This window comes from Corvus hawaiiensis, chromosome 16 (genome assembly GCF_020740725.1).
Source record: "Corvus hawaiiensis isolate bCorHaw1 chromosome 16, bCorHaw1.pri.cur, whole genome shotgun sequence".
NCBI classification, from domain to species: domain Eukaryota; kingdom Metazoa; phylum Chordata; class Aves; order Passeriformes; family Corvidae; genus Corvus; species Corvus hawaiiensis.
This window is the reverse complement of record NC_063228.1, coordinates 2,188,740-2,211,554: the sequence shown is the minus strand read 5'-3', so window position 1 is coordinate 2,211,554 and position 22,815 is coordinate 2,188,740. Positions and strand designations below refer to the sequence as shown.

The 22,815-nt window shown below is 38.6% G+C and overlaps 1 protein-coding gene across 3 annotated transcripts in view; it reads right to left on the bottom strand.

Annotated features, from left to right (window-relative positions):
* Window positions 1-292: 292 nt before the first annotated feature.
* The window catches only part of CYTH3 (cytohesin 3), a 48,874-nt gene continuing 26,351 nt past the window's right edge, over window positions 293-22,815 (bottom strand). For 2 of the 3 annotated variants that reach the window (XM_048320479.1, XM_048320481.1), the window contains exons 5-13: window positions 18,860-18,978; window positions 16,248-16,328; window positions 14,108-14,220; window positions 12,901-13,049; window positions 12,005-12,117; window positions 4,788-4,866; window positions 4,635-4,706; window positions 4,347-4,501; window positions 293-3,736 (exon numbers count right to left, since the gene is read on the bottom strand). In XM_048320479.1, the coding sequence (XP_048176436.1) occupies window positions 3,664-3,736; window positions 4,347-4,501; window positions 4,635-4,706; window positions 4,788-4,866; window positions 12,005-12,117; window positions 12,901-13,049; window positions 14,108-14,220; window positions 16,248-16,328; window positions 18,860-18,978 (954 nt within the window). In that variant the 3' untranslated portion in view covers window positions 293-3,663. The remainder of the gene's footprint in view (window positions 3,737-4,346; window positions 4,502-4,634; window positions 4,707-4,787; window positions 4,867-12,004; window positions 12,118-12,900; window positions 13,050-14,107; window positions 14,221-16,247; window positions 16,329-18,859; window positions 18,979-22,815) is intronic. The other variant, XM_048320478.1, reaches the window with a different exon arrangement.

Genomic DNA, 22,815 nt, shown 5'->3' with positions numbered 1-22,815 from the left:
AACTCCTGGCAGGGAACTGACAAAATAAAATACCTCAATTTAGGGTGGCTCTCAAGGGAAACCAGCTCTTACTGGAGTCACACTCATGTGGTAACACACTGCACTGAAACATTTTGCAGTTGAAGGATTTTTTCTCTGAAAAATTAAACCTGGTAATTCAAATTACTGTGCCTAAGGGGTAGGGAAAAGAGGCCTTTTATTTACAAGAGCAGTCATAAAATTAAACTTTAACCTCTTAAGAGTCAGCAACTGCCTCTCATCTATTCCTGGTAAATGAGGAGATACATGATAGTACAGTTACACACTTTATTTCTGAGAAAACTGACAGATTTAAGCAACAGGTCTTATAATGCTAAATGAGAACATTAATATTGCTGTGGCTTTACATAAGAACATCACCGTTTTAACAATGATTGATACAGAATATTTTGTCATGCAAATCACTTGTGTACACCAAGTAATACTCATATCAATACATACCTGTACAGTATTTACATTTTATATTTAAACTCTAGCTAGAAACATTTTCCAAGAAAATATAGAAATGAAACTGGTAAGCCACAAGTCTTAATTTGTAGCATTTGGTCTACAACAGACCCAGCTTTTCCAGCAAGCATATCTACATAGATATGTAATAAATCTTAAAAATATGCAGTTTTTTATATATGAAGCATTATAAATGCTGCTCAGTTTATAAAGGTTCAGTTTTGTACCAGCTTAAAACGGTTCAAAATGTTAAGTGACACAGAGCTTATTTTGTCAGAATATTGTAAAATTTAAGTCAGTCCAGCTGAGCTTAAGTTTTGTGTACAGCTCCCTTCCAGCTGCACTGGCACCGTGGCTCTCACTGCCCCTGCAGCTGTAAAGGGCAGAGTCAAAAGCAAAGAGCTCAAGAATCACTCAAGTTTCAGTGCAGCAGGAAGGGAGAATCTGTTGTCCCCAGAGGACTTTTCCTCAGCATGGCCAAACTGTAACAGATCCTGCTTTAGGCCACTGAGCAGCCACTTTCAGTAGCCACCCCTGGACTTGAAGCCCAATAAAAAAGGGAAAGGTTGAGAGATTTTTCTTCACCCTCGTGGATAGTACCTGATATGGCCAAAATTTTCACAAGCCACTTTGTTTTACTGGCCTCATGGCCAGTGGAAATTTTGGGCCAGTTTCACTCCCCTGTTAATACTGTTACAAAGAGCATCTGAAATCAAATACAAACACACACACACAAACGCTATTCCATTAGCTTTGGTAAATTAAATAGATACATTGAGCACCACAAGTAGCTGTTTAAGATGTTGCATTTCAATGCTAAGAAATAATGTATTTCCTGCTATAATAGCCTCAGTTACATGTCACTCTAAATAATTATTTCTGCTGGATATAAGAACTTCAAACTAAATACAGCAAATGAACTCTCAAGGCATTTCCTTCATGCTTATAGGCAGACATCCTCACCTGGTTAAATAAATAGATTTCCTCAAAGGTGGTATTTCAGAAGATTTGATACAAAAGTGCTTCATGGCTTATTAATGCTTTTGTAATCTCACATTTCTCCAGAAATACTGTATTTGCTGCCTTTCACCTTTATGCTCTCTAGTACCACTGATTTGGCTTGTCACTATTTGCATTACAAATCTACTTGTCCACAGCTATGACTGATGTAGGCAGTGCTTGAAAACAAAATGTCACTGCAGAACAGAAGACTCAAAACAAGTGCTGGCAGCAGCTCCATCATTGTGCTGCTTTGCAAACACAGGACACAAAACTTAATTCATTTCTATAAAGAGTTTAAATGTGTTCCATTAAGCAAAGATATCCCCACACTGACACTTACTCAAGGATTCTATCCCTTCTGGCTGAGCTGTATTCCTTTGGAAGCACTTGGATTTAAACATTCACCCAAGCAGTTCCACACACGCTGGGGAAAACCTAAAATGTAGGAAAGTTTACTTTGTTCTTCTCCTCTCAGCCTCTTTTGCAAACATGCAATAAAGCAAAACACTCACACGGCTGACACCCCATGCAAAACAAGGCAAATCAGTAAGACAGAACAGTGAAACAGACTCTCCCTCACAGTTCAAAGGAGATTTCAAACAGATCAACTTGCTAAGTCTGTGGGTTTGCCAGTGCAGCACATCTTGCTACAACCGACCCAGAGATGCTCCTGTAACCAACAAGCAAAGCTGCTTTTAACATTTTGGGTCTCCAAAGCATCCACTGGCACAGTAGGTACAGCTCAGGCTCAACAAGTTTTTCCCAAACTGAGTAGTAACAGAAGCAGTAGAGTCAAAACCTCCCACTTCCTGCGCCCATTGTGGAATTAGGGGCTTTACCTTAAGAACAGTATGTGTGCTATCAACAGAAAAGCACTGCAGTAAAATCTGCTGCAGCACTTGATGTGTTCCTGAAAGACCCATGAGTAGGACCACAGAAAGATCTTCCACAAGTTTCAAAGACAGACACACGTGCCTGTGGGGAAGCCTAGCTGCACCAGGCAATCAATGTGTAATACTTTATTTTTCAGTAAAAACATCTATTTTTTTCAATTTTAACTGCTGAAGCACAAATCTGAAAATTGCCTCTAAGAATGCAATAAAAATGCTGAACTTGTATGAACTTGCATGAACTCTGTATGCCCAAAGTTTGTTATCAAGCAAAGGAGCGAATCCTGCTTGTTTAACTCTCCAGGGCTGCATCTTACAGAGACAGCTCACCTTCCTGGCTCTTCCCTTTAAAAACATTGAATGCATGTGAAATTATCTGGGGGTGTTTTCACATGCAAGGCCTAAAATCACACAAGCCCTGTCATCTCTCTCCTTTAGTAGCAACTTAGTGTTAATCAAACTACATCATCTCAAATGGAAGAAGGACGTTACTGCATAAAAAACAGATTAAACCAGTCATTAAACCCTAGTGTTTGTTGTGAGTGTATGAGCAGGCAGGAGTGTATTTTAGCCAACTGGCAAACACCAGACCACATCTGTACTTTGTGTCATGGCTCAAACCTCTGCTGCTGGGCCCTGCCTGTATTTCAGTGCACACTGACAAATCCTTTGGCACCACGAGGTACCTGCTGAGCTGCCAGTCACTGTGTTTCTGAAGAAAAGCTATTTCCATGAAGGTGGGAGAGGAATCCTGAATGAAAGCTGCACTCAGCTGTTACTGTGAAACACACACGACTTGAAAACTGACACTGGGATTGTGAGGTTTCTGCTTACAGGAAAATGCAGTGCCAGATCATGCCCTGCTCCACTGTTGGTGCTGCACTTTAGTGAGAACTCAAAAGTCTTATAATCACTCCTTTTATGGGAAATGTGCTCAGGTAACAGGTAGAGGACATTTTAGTGTTAGCCCTGGACTCCTTCCCTCCCAGCCCAAGTAAACTGGAGTTGTCACTAATGTAAGTGAAAACAAGGCTTCCATGTGTTCAGTTGCATTAAGTTCCAATATAATCATTCTCTGGGATTTGAAGCTTGCTTCAAATTATATGCCAGTAACTATTTACCCTGAAAAAGTTTTGCCAAGTTTTTATGCCATAATAAAATGTATATATATGTATATATATATAAAATTTACAGTTGTCTTCACTTAGTTTGTCCAATTTCTTCTATCTCTCCACTGTATGCTCAGTTGTTGGTTGATGCAGCTTTACAAGCTGCTGATCATGTTCTATTTCTTATTTGCAATTCTTCGTTTCCTTGTTGCCAGCATATCATAAAAGGGATCCCTGCTGATACTTGCTCTGGAAGAGAAAAAAGGAATCATCAGTTTGGTTAACAAATACCTGGTTTTGAAAACTAAAACCTCTCATCCTTGTGGATGACTCCACATTCTTAATAAGATGGATGGCTGACTTCTAAGTACCACAAGTATTTCTTTAGCAAAAGATGCTATTCAGCTGTGATTTGTTAAGAGGTCACATCTTCACATCTTGACTATTATTTATTTCTTTTAAGTGGGTCTGTTAACACACCTTCCAAGATAAAGTCAGGCTGTGGAAGTTTAAAGCTGCCTGTGAACATGCTTAAGAAACACGTTACTGAAGTTAATTATTAAGTGAAGTAAGAATCCAATAAAATTAGATTTAAAGACAATTCACACAAGGTTTTACATTTGCATAAAACAGTAAATCCTGTTTTCCTCATTTGAGTTAGCAGCAATACTTCTTTAGGACCAGAGAGTAACAGGAGATTTGTATCTTCATCCATCAACCCTGCAGAGCTCATTGTTAATCCTTGAGGACATTGCCACATCAGAGTTCTTCAAACAAGTTACAACAAATTCTCTCAGTATCATACTCTGAAAAGAGCTTATACTTCATTTCTGAAAAACATTTAAAACTTTAAACTCACTTGATAGATTTAATCCACTCTTCCTTTTCTTCTGGGGTGGGAGCAGATATTCTGTACACTACATGGTTGCCTTCCACCACTCTACCATCAGCTTCAGTTTTACATGCTTTAATTACTTGACCTTTATGACTGGGGTTGTAGAGCTCAAAGCAGTTCTGGAGGGTAGAAATGAAGTAATAAATTTGAAAGAACAAAACAAAACTGACAAATAAATTCATTTAACAGTACGATTAAGTTCCCTATGGTTTACTTATCTTCATTTAGAAAATAAATATGAAACTGTCTTACTGGTTTCCTAGGGTCTTCAACTTCTCTTATGCTAAGATTTTCTAACGGAATAATTCCTCGAGGTTCTTTGTCCTAAAAAATTAGGAAAATATCACATTATTGGCTACTTACATGTCTTGATTACAAAGAGAATTCACCATGATATATACTCACTGTTGTGTATTCAAAGTAATACAGGCAATTATCAGTCAGAATAAACCATCTCCGTTTCCATGTTTTTACTCTTCCCCCTACAAACAAAAGGATTCCAGAATTAAGCATGTGCTACCATCAGGGCTTCAACAATGGGCAAGGAAATAATTAAGTTTTGCTTATTTCTCAAAGTATGGTTTAATTGCTTAATGGTAAATGGATCAGGCACAGATGAGGGAGGTTAAAGGAACATGTTACTGCAACTTGTCCTGAGGCAGCATCAGCTTTGGAGGTGCCATCAGCCACAAGAGCTGTGGGCAACCTCAGTGGCCAGACCTGCTCCCTCTGTCCAGGCCCTCACACATGTCCACTGCACCAAAAATCCCAAGTCTGCAGAGTGCTGGACACAGCCAGTGCTGCCAGGGAGCCCTGGGCTGGTCTGACACCCCCAGCTGCTCACTCACACCAGCACTGGCTGCAGAACCAGCAGCTGGCTCCCAGCAACAGGAGCAACCCCCTGGACAGCTTGGCTGGGGCAAGGGAAGGGTCCCATCAATAAAATTAAGGGCATTTTACCACCTCCCTGTCACTCCATTCACAAGCAAACATGTGATTAAGAACATGTCTTTACTTTCAGATTTAGTGTCAAGTGTGTAAGGTGCTTATGAACATCACTAACAGAACAAATATGATGTCATCAATGAGGAGCAAATCCTATGCCAAAATATACCATATTTACTAATTTGTCATCTTTCAGTATTTTTAAAACATCTTCATGGGTCATTATATCATTGAGTACACTTGACAGAAAAAATAGCTACTGCTCCAAAAATGCCAATTTTTCCTTCATTAACAGTTCAGACAACAGCAACCACAGAGTTCCTTTTCTTTACACCTGCTAATGTCACCCTGTAGGGAACAGTTTCTTTTTAGAAACAGTATTGCTTTGGCCCTTTCAGTTGTTTTGCTGCCACTGGCTGCTTCAGAACACACCTGGCTTCTCACATTACACTATTTTAAAACTCATTTCCAAGAAGGACAACTGTAGATAAAGCATTCATGTGTTATTAGTTTAAAGGTTTAGATACACCATAGTTATCTGACTTCAGGATTATGTCACCACCTGTGCATCATCCATTCAGCAGTATTTAATTTCATTAAGCCAACATTTCAAAATAGTTGATCTTGCTATTGAACACCCGTGCATAAAAGAGCACCATTAATACACACAAGACACCCAGTTTAATCCAAGTGATATAACCAAATTTAAGACATAAGCATAATTTTTTAATCTTTTTGTTCTGCTTAAGATAGCTGGGTTTTTGGTTAATACAGAAATCCAAATCATATTAAAGAACAATTCTAGGGATATCATGACATTTCTTGATACCAATCTACTGCATATTTGCATTGCAGACCAAGTATGTGGCACATTGTACCTTCCTTTTGCTGGGTTTCATGACCTGCACAATAACCCAGTGCTAACACACTGCAACATTCAATGTACTCAAACTTTGTTTCCACCAGACGCACTCATATCTTAAGAAAAATTTAATCTGCAAGCAGGTGTGGTGAAATAAGTGAAGGCAAAATAGTGCAAGATGCAGAAGCCGTGACACAATGAATGGTTGAGTGAACTGGAGACAGTGAGGGAAGAACTGGTGGCATTTTAGTACAACCACTGTGACAGATCTGTAAATAAAGCATTGCAGAGATGTTCAAACTGGCACGTAAGTCACTAGAAAAATTCCCCACCACCTTGACCGAGAGCTGGTTCAAGTATCAGGAAGTATTTGGGCTAGGAATGATGAACTCAAGCTTGACTCACTTCCAGACCAATGGAAGAGCAGCCGCCGAGTCACGGTGACTGCCAGGGCACTCCCTGCCACCACCTCAATGTGACTCGTGTTCACATAACCCAGGATCAACTGCCATGGCTTTAAGTCACGTTCTGCTCTCCAAGGTTAGCAGATTAACATCACTTAACATTTTTATGGCCCTAAACCATCACCATGTTTTCCAGGCTAACAGTCAATATCAGCTATCAGAGGTCATGGCTTGCCCAGCTCTAGCAGAAAAACAGCTCAGGAGAGAGAATGGATCAAACAGGGAAACAGGTTACTATCACAGAGCAGCTTAAACTGAACAAAAGTGCTTCTCATAAACTCTGATATCATGCCAAAACACAATAAAAAAAATCAGTAATAACCATATATTTAAAAGAAGACCTATTTATAATTTGAGACAGAAACAACAGACCTAAAACACACACTCCCAGAACAATATGAATTGCCAAGCAGTAAACAGCAGTTGAGCTTGCTGAATGTTTTCCCAACAACACTCCCTCTCTCTGGAAAAGCCAGATTTCTCAAACCTGAAACCTTTTGTAATCATGCTGCAGTTTTGATGAAGCTTTTGTCATGAAACATCTCCCAGCTCCAGGGAAGCCACAAAGAGTAAGCATTTCCAACAACCCTCTTACTGCTCCCTTTTCCCTAAAACAGCCAGTAGCCCACTGGGTTACAGCACTCGTGGGAGCCATGAAAACAGACCTTAAGTCCCTGCTCCACCAAGCTATCAGTTACTCTTCCAAAGAAAAGAAAAATGGAAAGAAAAAAAAAAAAAAGCAGTCAGTCAGGATTTTTTGGCAGGATAAGGAACTACTCTCACATGCAAGTCTCTGTCTCCCCACGCCATTACTGAGTTGCAGCTGTCAACAGCACAGAAACGCTAATAAAGCTCAAAATCTAATCTGTACTAATCAAATTTGCAGGGGTCACCACATGAAACACATTTAATATGCCTTTACAATGGGCTGCAGCCCAAGCAGCTGGCTGATAAGGCACTGTGGCCTGTAAACTCTGCACATGACATTAATAGGTAAAAACATCTGATAATAAAACATTCTTGTCCTTGGCTGAGATTGCTGTAGGCTCACAAAACAACAACAAAGGGTTTAGTACCGTACTTCATCTCTTATTCCAGCTCCCAGCCTTTTAAAGATTAACACTGGGAGGAATTAAGTTAGCAGAAGAGGATCAAGAAAACCAGAGTATGAATCCATAAACATCTACAGAAATGGAGAGATAAGTGACATACTTCTGAAAGATCAAGCTGATTACAAAAATGCACAGACATCTCAAATAATGAAGTATAGAAGCATGGTATCTTCCACAGCATGTGGAAGTGTAAGTAAGCTACAGGGAAAGGCTACAAGGCAAAATGTACAGAAACAGAAACCCTCTTCACCTTTGTAACTCAACATAGGATTATTTTTTTTTTTTAACTCTGAGCAAAGTACAAACTAGGCAACAAGGTAAAAGAAACAGTCTATAATAAAGGGAAAAACAACTGGCAATGACTTAGGAAACAAATCTTCTAAGTAAAAAAGGCCTTAAGGCTAAAGGCAACAGGGTATCTAAAGTTAGAAAATTCTACCCAAATCTTCAGCTCATTTATATAAAAGTTTTAGAGCTGAAGGAGATGCATACACCAAGAATGTTTTTTCTCCTCCTGAGTTCATTTAGATATCACCAGACAGAAAAGACTCAGCAACTGCACAGCTGGTTGGATCAAAGTTTGGCTTTCTTTTAAAAAACATTTTCCCTTGACCATAGCACTGATTGCCTCGACCTGGAAGAGCCTCAGTCACCACAAGAGCCAAGCAGGTACCGGAAGGCACCGGTTTCCTGATCACCCAGCACTCTTCTCTCACCCCAGATCAGGGAAGAGAAACAACATCCTCCCAAGGACAGATGTGCTGGAATAAGCACCACTGGAGGGACAGGCCCGGATGTGAAGCTTTTGGACCATCTCCAAGCATTCCGTAACCGCCTGACTGGCAGAAAAAATTAACACACTCATATGTCTGGCTGGAATCATTTCCTCTCCAGTTCGGGGGAATAATGTCACAGTTTCCTTCAAACGAGAAGAAAATATTACACAAACCAAGAAATTTGCCAAGAGAAGCTGTTTAAGGCGAGGAAACATCTCCCTGTGCAAAACAGATCTAACTTGGGCACTAGCAAAGAGAGCATAGGCAACAATTTCAAAATACCTTAGAGCGGATGGCAGAAAATTTCATGGTACCAACACCACTCATTATGCAGAAAAGTCTGAAAGCTCATAACGTGTCAAGCTGCTCCAAGGAGGACTCACTAGCACTCAGCAGGTTTCAGTTTTTAACTTGCTGCATTCATTTTCATTACACCATGCTTCAAACAATGCAGAACTGAATGATAATTTAGGTCTACCAAGATAAAGATGTCTATTTATAGGCTCTGGCTAAGTCTAGATAGACAAAACCAGAATTGCTGTCTGGCTGCCAGGTTTGGCACTCGGACTTAACATGGTCACCTCTGAACAATTCAGAGCAGCAAACTCTCCAAAAGCTTTCTGCACCCTCCCAGCCTTCTAAAACCCAGAGTAGTCTTTTGGACAGATGAATTTTACAATATATGAAATTTTCACGATATCCATCTTCCGCCCAAAGAAAAAATCAATATAGTGAGAGATGGAATACTAAAAAAAGGGCACAACTGCATAAATGGGAAGAGCTGTGAGAAACACCAGATACAAAATACTGTCTTGATATACTCAGAGCCTGCAAGTAGTCTTTAGTCATGTTTATAGTTTCATTTAAAACCTTCTATTTCAGCTTTTATGCGTTATCACAACTGAGCACTTAAACCCTCATAGAGGAGTTCGTCTCCTTAGCATTTCAACAATACACAACTTTTTAATATCAGGATCTTCTAGAACTGAAGGAAGCCCTACCCATTTCACAAGAAGAGCTTCCCAACAGAAAGGACTGTAAAAATGCAAACCATGTGGCTTGAGACAGCACTCTCAACATACAGTTTAAGACTCCTAGCAAATAGGAAACTCGAGGGAGAGGAAAGAAATAAAATGGGGGGGGAAAAAAATAAAAAGACTGTCAGGTTTATTTCTGGTCATTGCATCTAAACTAGCAATGTATTAGTCTGTACCAGTCTGTCTCTGCTGAAAAAAAATGCAGTCTTTCATGGAAGCACAGCTCCAGGCATTCCCAGGCTGATTCACCGGAGGCTTCTGGACACGTTTCATTTCTTTATTCAAATAACCCTCACACTGTGGGAGTGTTGCGTGTAACACCCTTCTGCTTCACACACTCTTTTACTACTGGGTTTTCTGTGCTCTGTGTCTCATCTGCATCCCACACAGCAAAGACTCAGGCACAGTTTTCAGTCCTCTGACCTCTGGTTTATTGACTTTGCACCAGAGCCAGAGACAGCCTGTGCAGAAGTACCTGGCAGCTCTCACTTACTTTCAGTCATTGCTTCCTCAATTTCTTGGTTCCTCTATTTTTCATTAGATCTATTTAATGGGCAGTTTCTTCCACAGAGGATGTTGCTACTTCTCTACACACACTCACACTTGCCTGCACTCACATTATGTGTAGAAGTCTATGAGGGAGCACTGGCAACAGCAAAGGCACAGCACAGCCTTATACTCAACCTCTTCTCCAAGCAGCACATTCCACCTACATCAACTTGAAAGGCTTTTCTGTTAACCATCATCTCATACTACCAAATGGAGAAAAGCTGCAAAGTCACGTTTGAAATTGTGCCAGCTGAGCCAATACAGGTCAAAAAGCAAGAGCTTTGCTTTTTTGTAGTTAGAAAAGGAGCTCCACAGCATCTGTAGCACAGAGGTCAGAACACAACATTGCAGAGCATGTGAATGAATTCCAAATGCTTCCTTTTCACATCCACTTCCTTCCAGCACAAGCATGACTACCAGGTTCCAGGTGCAATCAGCAGAGTGGGCCCAGGGCTCTGTCCAGGCTCTTTTTTCACCATCCTCCCCATGTGCACCCCAGCACACATCCCTTTTCACACTTCAGTCACCATTCTCCAAGTGCAAAGTTCTTCCACTTTAACACATTCAAGTGGCCAACAACTGACTCTACTGAAGTGTGTGCTGGTGTTTAAATCTTAAAAACTTATTGTTTTGAAAAACAACTGTTAAAACAAAGTGTCAGTCTCCTTTATATGGGAAAAAAATTCCCTAAGGTCAAGTGAAAAAGTGAATCCCATCAACTTTACAAGAGTCTGTAAAAACAAAGGCACCTCGCAGTGCCAGGAGACTGAAATACCTGAGGTTTCTGCAACCCTAAATTTGAAGCACATTTAAGACTCTGTTAAGTGAGCTAAATGTATTATTTAAAAGGGAAAATAAGCAGGAAAAAGAACAGCTTTTACAACTGTAGTTCAAATGTAATCTATCTTTCAATAATCTATTATCATTGATAAACAAGTAACATAACCACTCTGAAACTTCATGACAGAGTGAGACATTGTTTACTCTCAGTGGAGATTATTCTTTCCTTGTTATGTTTTTCCACGAATGAGAGAAGTGTGCTGAAGTCATCTTTATTTTTCTGCTTTACATGTAAACGCTTCCTTCTTTTGCTGAACTCACTTGCATGTGAGTTAGACACTGACATGCCAGTCCCTCAGAGCACCACTGATGACACTGTTAGTGACACTGAGTGAAAAAGCAAAATGCTACAACGAATCTGATTTTAAAAAAAAAAAAAAAAAAAAGAAAAAAGAAAAAACCAGGAGGAAGGAGGAAGAAAATAAAAGAATGAGCAACTGAAGAAGAGGGGACTGGAAAGCAATCAGATACGTACCTCCTAATGCAGAATAAGCAGAGACAGCCAGTCACAGAACAGAAAGGTGATAGGTCATAGGCCATAAGGAAAACAAGAAGGCACATTTAAACCACTCATTAAAAAATCATAGCCAAAACCAAACCAAGAGAAACTCACAAATAATATGGAAAAAAAAAAAGACATACAAAAGTAACTATTTGAGGAGACATCCTTTTTTTGTACACAGAAAACTGTGTTGAAATATCACACACAGTTTTCTGAAATGACCTTATGGAGACTTAGTTGTTATTTATCAGTCACAGCATGTGGTAAATACCATGTGGTGTTTCCTTTTTGCCGCCGAGTTTTTATTTCTCAGATCTCAGAAATAAAACTCCGAAGTTTGAAACAAGATTGCTAATTTGGGTATGCAAAATAAGAAGTAACAGCCTTCAGACGCAAAGGAGCTACTTATTTTGGTTCACACGTTTTTAAATACAAAGTTCAACCTGTTACCTTCACGAGAAAGCAGGTAGACACGGAGCAGCAAACATGCTAACAATGAACAAACATACAGCAGCAGAACTGCCCTTGTGACTAACCTAGTTTCAGCAGCCAACCTTCTCTATCTGGATTAAAAAATGTATGCGTTAGATCATTTCCATCATCCTCTGGAATTTTAAATGGCTCATTCTTAATACTTTCATATAAATTCTAGAAAAATAAAGAGGAAAAAGACCTTATTAATAAATGTCTTAAGAGAAAATGCAACCAGGATATCTTATTGCTTCATGGACCATTTCTATAAAAAGCACAGGAAATACTGTCCATAAAATTCTGGACCACCCCTTTTCAATCTTTGCTTTCTATTTTGATCATGATTGATTTTAAACTACTTCATCTATAAGCAAGTCTCTCTTCAGTACAAATTTCTTAAGCACTCCTAGCAACGACAATTTTATTTTATCTTCAGCATTTAGTATTTCAAAGGTTTCAGGATCAGTCTCATTTAGTACAAGTTTTGCCAAATGAATCTGGGTTTTCAGAAAATGGCGTAGCCCATCACACTGTCTTACAGCAGTAAATATTTATACTGATTTCTCAAGGAGGGAGCTCCACAAGACACATGAAAAAAAAAGAGAGGCAATAAGGAAAACCAAAAATTTTTACTATTTTTTCTGACTTATCTAGAAATACTACTCTTTTTCATAAGAAGCCAATTGCACAAGAATTTTGCCATAAGCAAACTACTGAGAGATGCACAGAGCATTTACTCTGAAACAGCTTGTTCTCAACAAAGGTTGGATATAGGGAGAACTAGCTCAAAGTAGCTGTGAATATCAGAATATGCTTCTTTCAGCTACTCAAATGGTTACACATCCTAGAAAATGCTCCCTTGCCTTCCCTTGACAAATCTGCCTGAGAACTGTTGTACATGCTTTTAAGTCTGCTATTACAAACACAAAGCCAGGCTTTGTCTTACCCAGCCTAACTTACCCTTAGCAATTCCTCTGGAAGGTCTCCACCTTCATTAATTCCACGATTCATGGAGATAAACCTCTCCACTGTGGGTTTATCTCGCACGTTGTGGTTGTGCAGGCTGGTATTCAACATGATGATGGCAAATGAAAGCACGTAACATGTATCTGAAATCAGATTCGAAAAATGGTTTATCTTCCCATGTGCTGTGTGTACAAACCCGTAAAATTAGTATATACCTCATCCTGACTGATAAAGGAACACTCAAAACATCCTGAATGCTGTACATAAAAGTCTAAAATCTTTCTTTAAGCTGTTGAATTAAGCCCAATTTAAAAAAAAGGTTACAATTCAAATAACAAACAAGTATAAGAAAATTGTATGAGAATAAAAAAAAATTAAACTCTTATGAAATCATTGCTATCACCCTAAATTAACATTTCACTTCAAACGCTGAAGTGTTGGGCAAAATGTTCTCTGCACAGATTTTGCCTAAATCATAGTGGTGGATGCTATAATAAACCTGGTCCATCAGCCTCCTCCTACTCAAAGTATTTCCAAAGCTCTCTCCAAAGAGAAAGAATGGTCTCTTCAAAATAATATTTTGATTGCATTTAAAAAGACTGAAAATTACATTGACTCAATTTTGTGGCATTCAGCAGGCAGCTAGCACTACTGGATAATATCAGAAGATGACAAAAGAAATCTTATCATGCTTCTTGCCATGGTTATGATTATAGCAAATTCTCCCAGAATTCAAGTACAAGACTCTGTGTAAGAAAAAGCAGGATGAAAACCTGCTAGAGAGAGGAAAATTGTGCCTGCATCTTCAGCAGTTTGTTTTCAGTAGCTATTTTCCTCTCTAGCAGCTACAGACCTGCTTTACACCAACCTTTTCCCATCCTATCTAATCCTCAAATTAAGTGATCAAGAGCAAACTATTTGTGTATATAACCGAACAGACCAAAAATGCCAGGGCATTCTGTGTAGTTCTGCGAAGCTTTATAAATGAAAATGCATTCTGACCATAAGTTTGCACCTCCTGGATTAGACAGTCACATGTTCTCACTTCCCAGGTATTCCTCATTTTACATATTATTTTATCCTCAACTTCCAAACTGGCCATTATCTCCTTGCATCAGACGTATAAGAACATACACATATATATATAAAATTGTATTTGGATCATTCAAGTACTTAAGAACTCCTGTTTCCTGTGACTGACCTGTAGACTGGAAGACTCCTGGGTTACAAAGGCAATAGCGTGAAGCAAAAGCTTCCATCATACGGTCAATTTTTTGAGCCTCTCCTGGGAGTCTGAAGCTCCACAGAAACTGCCTACAGAAGGGAAGAATAGTTGTTAGACTCATTCCAATATTTACATAGTAAGTATTTATTACAAATAACCCAAAACAAACGGAAAAAGGAAAAAAAATCAGCAGTGCCTATATAGAATGTCCTAGAAATATGTTCTCAATCTCTCAACACACAAGTCAGGAGCTATTATAAAGCAACATGCACAGATGGCTAGCCCAGTAACTCAGCCAGCAACACTGCATGCTATCAGGCAAGATAATATGGCAGTTCATATTCTGAGGCTCTCTCTTTTTTCCAGCCTAGTAAACAATTTTCTGTATGCATCCCATTTTTGCCACGAGAATGCTATGGGGGGAAAAAATGAGTTCAATCCTCCCTGGGTTTCCTGGCTACAGAAAGCAAAGAACAGTCAGCTAGACTTTATTCACAATGTAAAAAGACACAATACACAAAATATTTCTGGTGTAAGGAGAGAGAAACAAGGAATACAGAAAGACTTAACATATTTACTTAAATTCATACAAAACCTTTTAAAAATGGTAACAACAAGAAAACCCCACTGCTTAGAGAGGTGCTGCCTGTCTACTGTAAGCTCACCCTACAAGAATCAGACCTAGGTCGTAAAAAGAGCAACTCATGCCATCATTTCAGTAATTTTGTAATACATGCAGCAGATCTTGCTGCTTCTTAGCACCATGAACTGGAATACAGAGTTGACTTTTGTAACTATTTCTACACAGAGGTACACTGGAATGCATACAGGACAGAAGTCTTCACAAATTTATTTTGGCACATGGTGGCACTAAAATGTTCCAATTAATTTCATCATTTATTCTTTTATCTCTTAGCAAAAGAATTATCTGAATTAAACCAGGATCTAAACCAGCAAAGTTACATGCTCTGCCATGCAAAACAAGTTCTCACTATTCCCTGTACACTGGATGCCATATAACAACCATTTGTTCCTGTCTTCACCAGTTTTCATTTCAGGACATTATATTCAAGTGTCACAGGCCATCTTTAGTTTGTCAGCTCTATATACTGTCTTTACTCACCTCGTGCAAGGTTCCAACCCAGATCACGAATTTTGTAAGCTACCAAAATACAAACATTTAATAGTAGCAGCTGCTGAGGAAGAAGAAAGTCAAACCTAACATCAAATTGGGTAAAAGAGACAGGAATATGAAGCTTCCCAGACAAGCTTCAGCAGCCACAGAAAAGGCTTCTTTGGCTCAAGCCTCAGGCAGCTCAAGTTATCATCACCACATCATTCAACCATAGCAAAGCTGTTCTGACTCCACATCACAAGGCACTGCACCAGAAACAAAGATCACACGGACACTTCCATTTATCTGGTGTCAGGAGGGAGTCACTCGCGGCAAAAAAACCAGGCAAAACTGTCTAAGCCAACTTAATTTGCTCAATCTGTTACAGATTTTCACCAAGTTGAGAAGGGATCTCACAAGGCCACTGTATGCAAGCATCCCAGATAAATCACGGGAACTGTTCACATAGCAAGGGGAAAAAATAAACTAAGAAATCACACTTTCTTTCACATGACAAGTGGGAAACTGAGGGAAGCAGAAAGAAATCACTCATTTCAAAGTTTACCTCTCTGTGACTGAACATAATCAGTGACTATGGTCAGAGGATTTCTCCCCCTCCCTGCCCAGAAGGACAAGTTGAGGTGGAAGAAAAGGAGGAAGAAAATTATTTAAGTAAAGAGTTTATTTCTTTTTTAACCTATCTCTGTGCTAAGATAGAAAACAGATCTTCAAATCTCCACATATGGCAGGCACACCAAGGAGTAACAGCTGTTTTAGTTGCATGTATTTGTCTGAAATAATCAGGAGTTTTCACCCCCAAAGGCAGCACACACACAAGCCATCAGAAGGGTTAAACGGAGCTGTCTCTGCTCACTTGCACAGTAATTTGTACAGTTGTGCTGAGCTGTAGAGCAGCTTTTTTACAAATAAATCAACACAGTGACTCATATAAACATGCAATTTGATAAAGGGAGCTCAGGTCAAAAAACAGAAAGAACTCACCTTAAGGCTTGTACGAGATTGAGATCAGCGAACTCATGGAGTTCAACAAAAGCCTGAAGAACTTTAATATTAAATTCATCTCTGTGAAAGACAAATTAAATAGACGATTACAATTCTGATCTTTAAAGACTTGATAGATACTTTGATTTGCTTCTGAAAATAAATAAGGAAATAATCATACTGATCAAGTCATCAGAAAATCTACACATTTATTTGAGAGGTATTTTAATATTTAACACTAGTACTTCGCCCATTTTTGCTGGTAGGTTAGCAAAAGCCAGTACATTTGAACTGATTTTAGAACTGCTTATTTAAATGACCTAAAAAATAGCCTTGCCTTCTTTGCTTCATATTTATTATTACTGTGCCTGCCTTGACATAGGAGGATACCTGAGAAATTTATTCAGTAAGAAGTCTTTTGCAGAAATTGTCACGAATTCTTAAAACAATGGTTAATGTAAAACTAATTTCCTTAGCCATACAACATATGATAAGCAAACTACCTTTTTTCCACTCTAAGAACAGAAAATATTAAAGCAGTATCTTAATTTATGTACAAAGATAAGAAACAAAAACTTATTGCTTCTATTGAGTCTATCCAAGAAAAAGAACAGCTTTTTAGAAGTGCTGCTTAGCATGTACTCTTACTCCATTCTCAAAAACTGGTACAACAAAGTTTAGTAAAATCAGAATAGGTTTTGAATGGACTTCCTCTCACCCATCTCTTAGACTGGTATGTAAATCATGAGCCAAATTATGCTTTGTTTAATACAAGGGTGCTTGAATGCAGAAGAAACATTTAAACATTAATGAACACAAAACTATGTGGATGGACAGAACTTGGCCTAAACCATGCCTGAGTTCATGTGCCAGAAGAATAAAGGTTTATAATCCTTAGGGTGTGCTTTAAATACATCACCAAGACAGAATGCTGCGTATCAGCCTCCACCCAAAAACAGAAAGGTGTGCACCCACCAGGAATTAGCTGCTGCTTTGCTGACTAACTGCATAGTCAGACTAACCTGTAACACTCAGGAAGAAATACCTTAAAACCAACTGTTCATTCATTAGCAGATTCCCACATTGTTTACAGAAAAACACACCAGTTCTGTCAGCAAATCCAAGCAATTCTCATCAAATTTAGCAATGCACAATTCAACTGGGCAACTACTTTTCAGTGAAGTGGCATGAGAGTGTAATAAAAGAGCACTTGAGAGGGGTATGTTTTTACTCTAAGCCAATTATTTATTTTGTTTATAGGCATGCAGTACTTGTGCTGGGTACACCTCCCAAGACACAAGCCAAATAACACAAATGCTCCAGGAAGCCACTTAAAAAAAGAAGTGAGGAGTTACCCACATAGAAAGAAATCTTAACTCTTTTTTAGGATGTAATTCATCCCTCATTTATTATTATTTTTGCTGTATTTTTAAGTGTTATCTCATTCCATTTTTACATTCACTTTTTTCAGTTTGCTGAGTGCTGTTAGACTATAAAGTCAGTAATTTAGAATATATCCTTTATGGAACAATGTTATATAAATATTTCATTCTGTTGACTAACCTTGTCTTGTCTTCAGCTATATTTAGCTAGAATACAGAAGTAATTTATGATGGGCCCCTGAGAGGGGGTGGCAAAGAAAGAGAGAATGTCCTCAGACATAATTCTGCTGTATAAAAACTGTTGACATGTCTACATACTCTGCACAGTGACTTCATAACAAAGATCTATTTTCAAAATGCTCGTATTACAGTAAAAACTTTCACTGAACCTATGAAAGCCAAGAGGAAACTGCTGAGCAAAAACCACGCCACTGATGCTGGAACCAGACTGAAGAGTGTCTCAAAAGGGACCTGCCACAACCCATCACCACAGGAGCACATCCTAAATGAGTCACCTCCGAGAGCTCCCTAAGTGGCACTGGAACATGTGCCAGCACGTCCATACACACACTCCAACCCACTGCACTGCTGTCTCTCTCAGCTGCCTTTTTAAAATCAGTTCCTGGGTTGCACAGCAATGCAAGTCATTTGCATTCTGATTGTGTTTTGCAACAGTGTGCATAAAAATGCACACTGCATGTTTACTGCACCAGGATTGATAAGCACTGGGCGCAGCTGCCCTTGGAGACGCCTTCTTAGCAATGGGATTTCTGCACGCAGGGAAGTGACTACACCAAAACCTGCTTGTAACTACTGTCCCAGGAAGTACCTCTTTTCATAAGTAATTTCTCTACTGTCAATTATTACTGACTGTAAATCACTCCTTCTCTGGACACAGTACTAAGAGTTACCAGTAGTGTTGCAACACAACTCTCAAACATTCTAAAAGCTCATGGTATTAAATACTGCACTACAGACAAATGTTTTGGTTTACTCCAAATAGTAAGTTACAGTTAATTAAATATCATTCCACAATGTACCCATTTAAAAATTAACAACCTAACAGGAAGAAAACCTATCACAATACTGTAGCAGTTTTACATCCCCACTGTAGCTCTTCCAGATCTCAGGGTACTCAAGCATTTCTTCCATGCAGCCTGTGAAAGGTACCCAAAACCTGTACATGTGCTTTGTGAGCTCAAGAGCAAAGTTCCAATATTTCTACTTTACCTTTCACCGAGGTAATCTCCAATTACCGTTTTATTTAATCCTTCTCCTTTATAAAGGAACTGTGCAATGTCTTCTGCAGTGTTGTGCAGGAGGTCATTTTCTATCAGAAACTGTATTCCCTAGGAAGAGCAATTCCAGAGGAAAAGGAATGTTATGTCTTCTTCCACAAGCATTTATGTAAATATCACTCGTAACATTTGGTATTAATATACTGACACATATACATAGCTGAGACATATACATAGCACATGAAGAACTACATTAACTGACAGATTTTTATTTCTTTTAATAAAATGGTAAACAAATGCTTTTCTGTTAGACGAGCAATATTTAGTCCTGGTTTTAAGATGAAAATGAGAACACATTTTTAAGGCTAGAAGTACTAGGTGGCAGTTTGAATCCCTAAACCACAGAGAGATCAAATATTAATGGAATAACGATTGCATGTTGCTCTTTGGAGCTAATGTGTGAGCTGGCCTGTTCCCAACATTGCATAAATGTCTGCAGAGCTGTAATCTGCAAAATCATATAATGAAGAGGTACGTAGAAACAGCTTAATTACCACCATGACACAAAATAAAGCATCTGGTATAATCTACAAACTGCAACCCAATACATCAAGCCACTACTTGCAGAAGGAAGTCACAGCTGAAGATACTGAAACCGGTTTAAAAGAGTTTATGCTGACACTGGGATTATCAGTGAATTCTGGTTGTGCTGGAACTAAACTATTCACAAAGGACTGGAGCTACACTAGTCACAAAGGGCTGCTCAGTCAGGCTGCTACCAAAGGCAGGTGGAGAGTCTTACCCTGTCCCTCAGAGGGTACATGATCAAGCCCCAGGACTCCTACTCCTCCACAAATTACTGCCCTACAACTGGCACACTCTAGGGAAGCCCAGAGACCTCTCTGCAAAGCGGCAAAGAAAGGAGACTAAGAGTTACACAGAGATTATGGAAAGGATGGAAGGGACATTGTTCTGACACCGAGCAGGTCATGCAGGGATAACCATCCTCTTTACAGCCCACAGATCCCAACACAGATGTTGCTACTCCTGATGATTTCTTCAAACTGTAACAACATGCTGGTGAAAAGCAGAAATGGAGACTCTAAGTAACCTTAATGTCTTGGATTCCAAATAAGTACCGAAGAGGTTAATAAATTATTACTAATATGCTCTACTACAATATTTCAGAATTTCAGAAATATTAGTTTTTCAGTTTCTGCAAGTGGAGTATTATTTACTTCATTTCAACTGAAAAAATTGCATTTTTTTTTGATATAGCATAGATAGCCCTCTAGTAACATTCCAAAAAGTTACTATCCTTCTGTTTGGTTAATTCTAGTTTTTAATAATGAAATGGTTGCCCGTCTGAGAAAAAAAAAGTCAGTTTTCTGACTAATTTAACAAAGAAAGTGAACTGTGATGTTATAAAGCTTGAAGCTTTCTTTAGAAAGTCTGGAATGCAATTCTCTCAAAACAATTTTATCATCATCTGAAAACTTTAGATGCCAGGCTGGTACTCTGACAACTTAATATTTTCGTAAGTCATTTCATAACAGATATGATTTCTTTACAAAAAGTATATCCATTATATCTTGAACCAGAAATTGCTGAGCTTTCCTCAAAACTGATCCCTTCAAAGCTTATTTGTACAACATTTGACTACAAAACATAATACTTTTTCCCATACCAAGTTATCCAAAAAGCTCTCATCTCTGACAGTAGAATCTTTCCTCTGATATCAGAAACAGCAGATTCCCTTGTTCAACACCTGGACCATATTATTCATGCTTAGTATAAATAGACTGATCTGAATAGGTGTTTTGAAGTTGTGCAAGTTACTGATAATGGACTTGACTAAAAGTATGGAAAACAAATTTCTGTGCACAGAAGCAGACACTTCACCATACTGCAAAAATCAATTTAATTTTCCTTTTCCTGGATATTTTAAAAATTATTACTAAGATGTTAAAAGAACCAGAAGTCAAACAGACAGGAAAAGGAATTTGTCTGGGACAACAACTTCAGCATCTGGAATAAATGGCAAAAATAGGCCAAGCAAACCCCCACCACCTCCTACACTATCTTTTGTCTTGATGCAAATTTTCTTTCTGTAGACTGACAGGAGACAGATGACAGCTGTACTAGTTTAACTTCCCCACACAAAACTCACGGCTACAGACATATTTAATATTCCCTACAAATATTGCATGGATTTTTTTTAAATCACTGCAGCAAAATCTGCTTTGAATTTCATCGCTTTTACAGTAGTTCAATTACAAATTTTGCAGTTATTTAAACCCTGTCTTTGTCACAGTGAATTCATTTCCTGGGCCCAACACAGGCAGTACCAACTTCAGCACTGCACAATTTCAAGCACCACTTTGTGCACAGGGATTCTTGAAGTGTTTTACAAACTTTTACCATTACAGCCCTTCCCACATGAGCTCACCAAATCCAAACTCCCAGGTACCCTCAATGACATCATGGAAGTACATAAAACACACCTATTTTCAGAGGGAGCAAGGCAGAATTGCTCTACACACACACTAGAATGTGTAAAGATCTTCAAATACAATGATAAAAGAAAATTACCTCACTGTGTTCCTGCTAATACAAAAACATGAGACCTCTGTTACCTGGTTTAAAGGAGGAAACTTGATAGATTCAACCCAAGTATTACAACCCCAGTTCTCTGGCATTCCTAAATCCAGATACCATCTTCCCTCCTGTTTATGAATGAAAAAAAAACCTTTTCCCAATGAACCCAAGGTAGCTTTTCCCAGCAGCAGAAGGATGTATACTTGAGCTGTCTGTAACTTAATGTAGCAGCTGCAAACAACACCATGACCCAGCTTTAGAGCAGACAGCTACTGCAGCCATCACTGATCCCAGGCACTATTAAGAAATTACTACTCTAAGACTGTTTACCACATTTAAATTATGTTGCAGTAGCAATATGGCCATAGCATCTATTTATAGAAATAATTTCATCCAGGAAGAACCATAATAAAAAATAGTTAATGCTGGAATGAAAGCATCTGACATCATCCTGTGACTTTGCTACAAACTTCTAGGACTTGAAAGAGCTGGAGGACAACAGGAAAGTACCAGGATATTTGGGGGTTTGGCCCTCAGCAGAAGTTAGGCAGTCACCAAAATGGAAAATAAAAGACATGGCCAGCAGTTTAGAAAGGGTTCTTGTACTTGAGAATTTCTGGCAAACTGAAACAGTCTGAAGAACAGAAGCCATCACTGTACTTGGAACATTTCAGAAAAGACACCAAAATGTAAATTAATTCAATACAATTGGAAAGAAAACATGTCAAGAACACAGAAAAACAAATGCTAAATGATTTCCAAAATGACCCTAAAGAATACTCTTCACAATTTCAAAATCTCAATTACAAACAATAGAAGACAGTAAAACAAAGGAAGGAAGATGAAAAATGAAAAGCAAAGGCTAAAGGTCAAATATGTCAAAGAAGCTCTTTTATTGTAGGGGATGTCTGTAAGAGAATGTGCAGGTCCCCGAATTTTCCAGAAAATTATCAACTATTTAAGAAACAGAGAAGCACTCCAGAAAGAAGAACTGCATTACTTCTTGGCTAAATGCAGAGCAGATTTCTTGAAACTGGTAACCAAGTTTGTACAAGTCAGATGGGTACACATCCATATGTACATACATAATATACACACATGCAGATGTTCACACGCGCCTTTTCCACAAACAGACTTTAGATATCCAAATACAAAAGTCTACATGAGAACAAATTAAAAGACATGGTAAAAGCATTTTGAAAGATAAAAATAGGAGAGCATTAAAGAATAAAAAGTATGGCCTCACTAATAACCACACATCAAAAATTTTTTTTAATTATATTTGACATATCAACATAGAACACCTCTGTCAGGTACAAAGCAAGCCAGGTCAATCAATATCTGGCATAT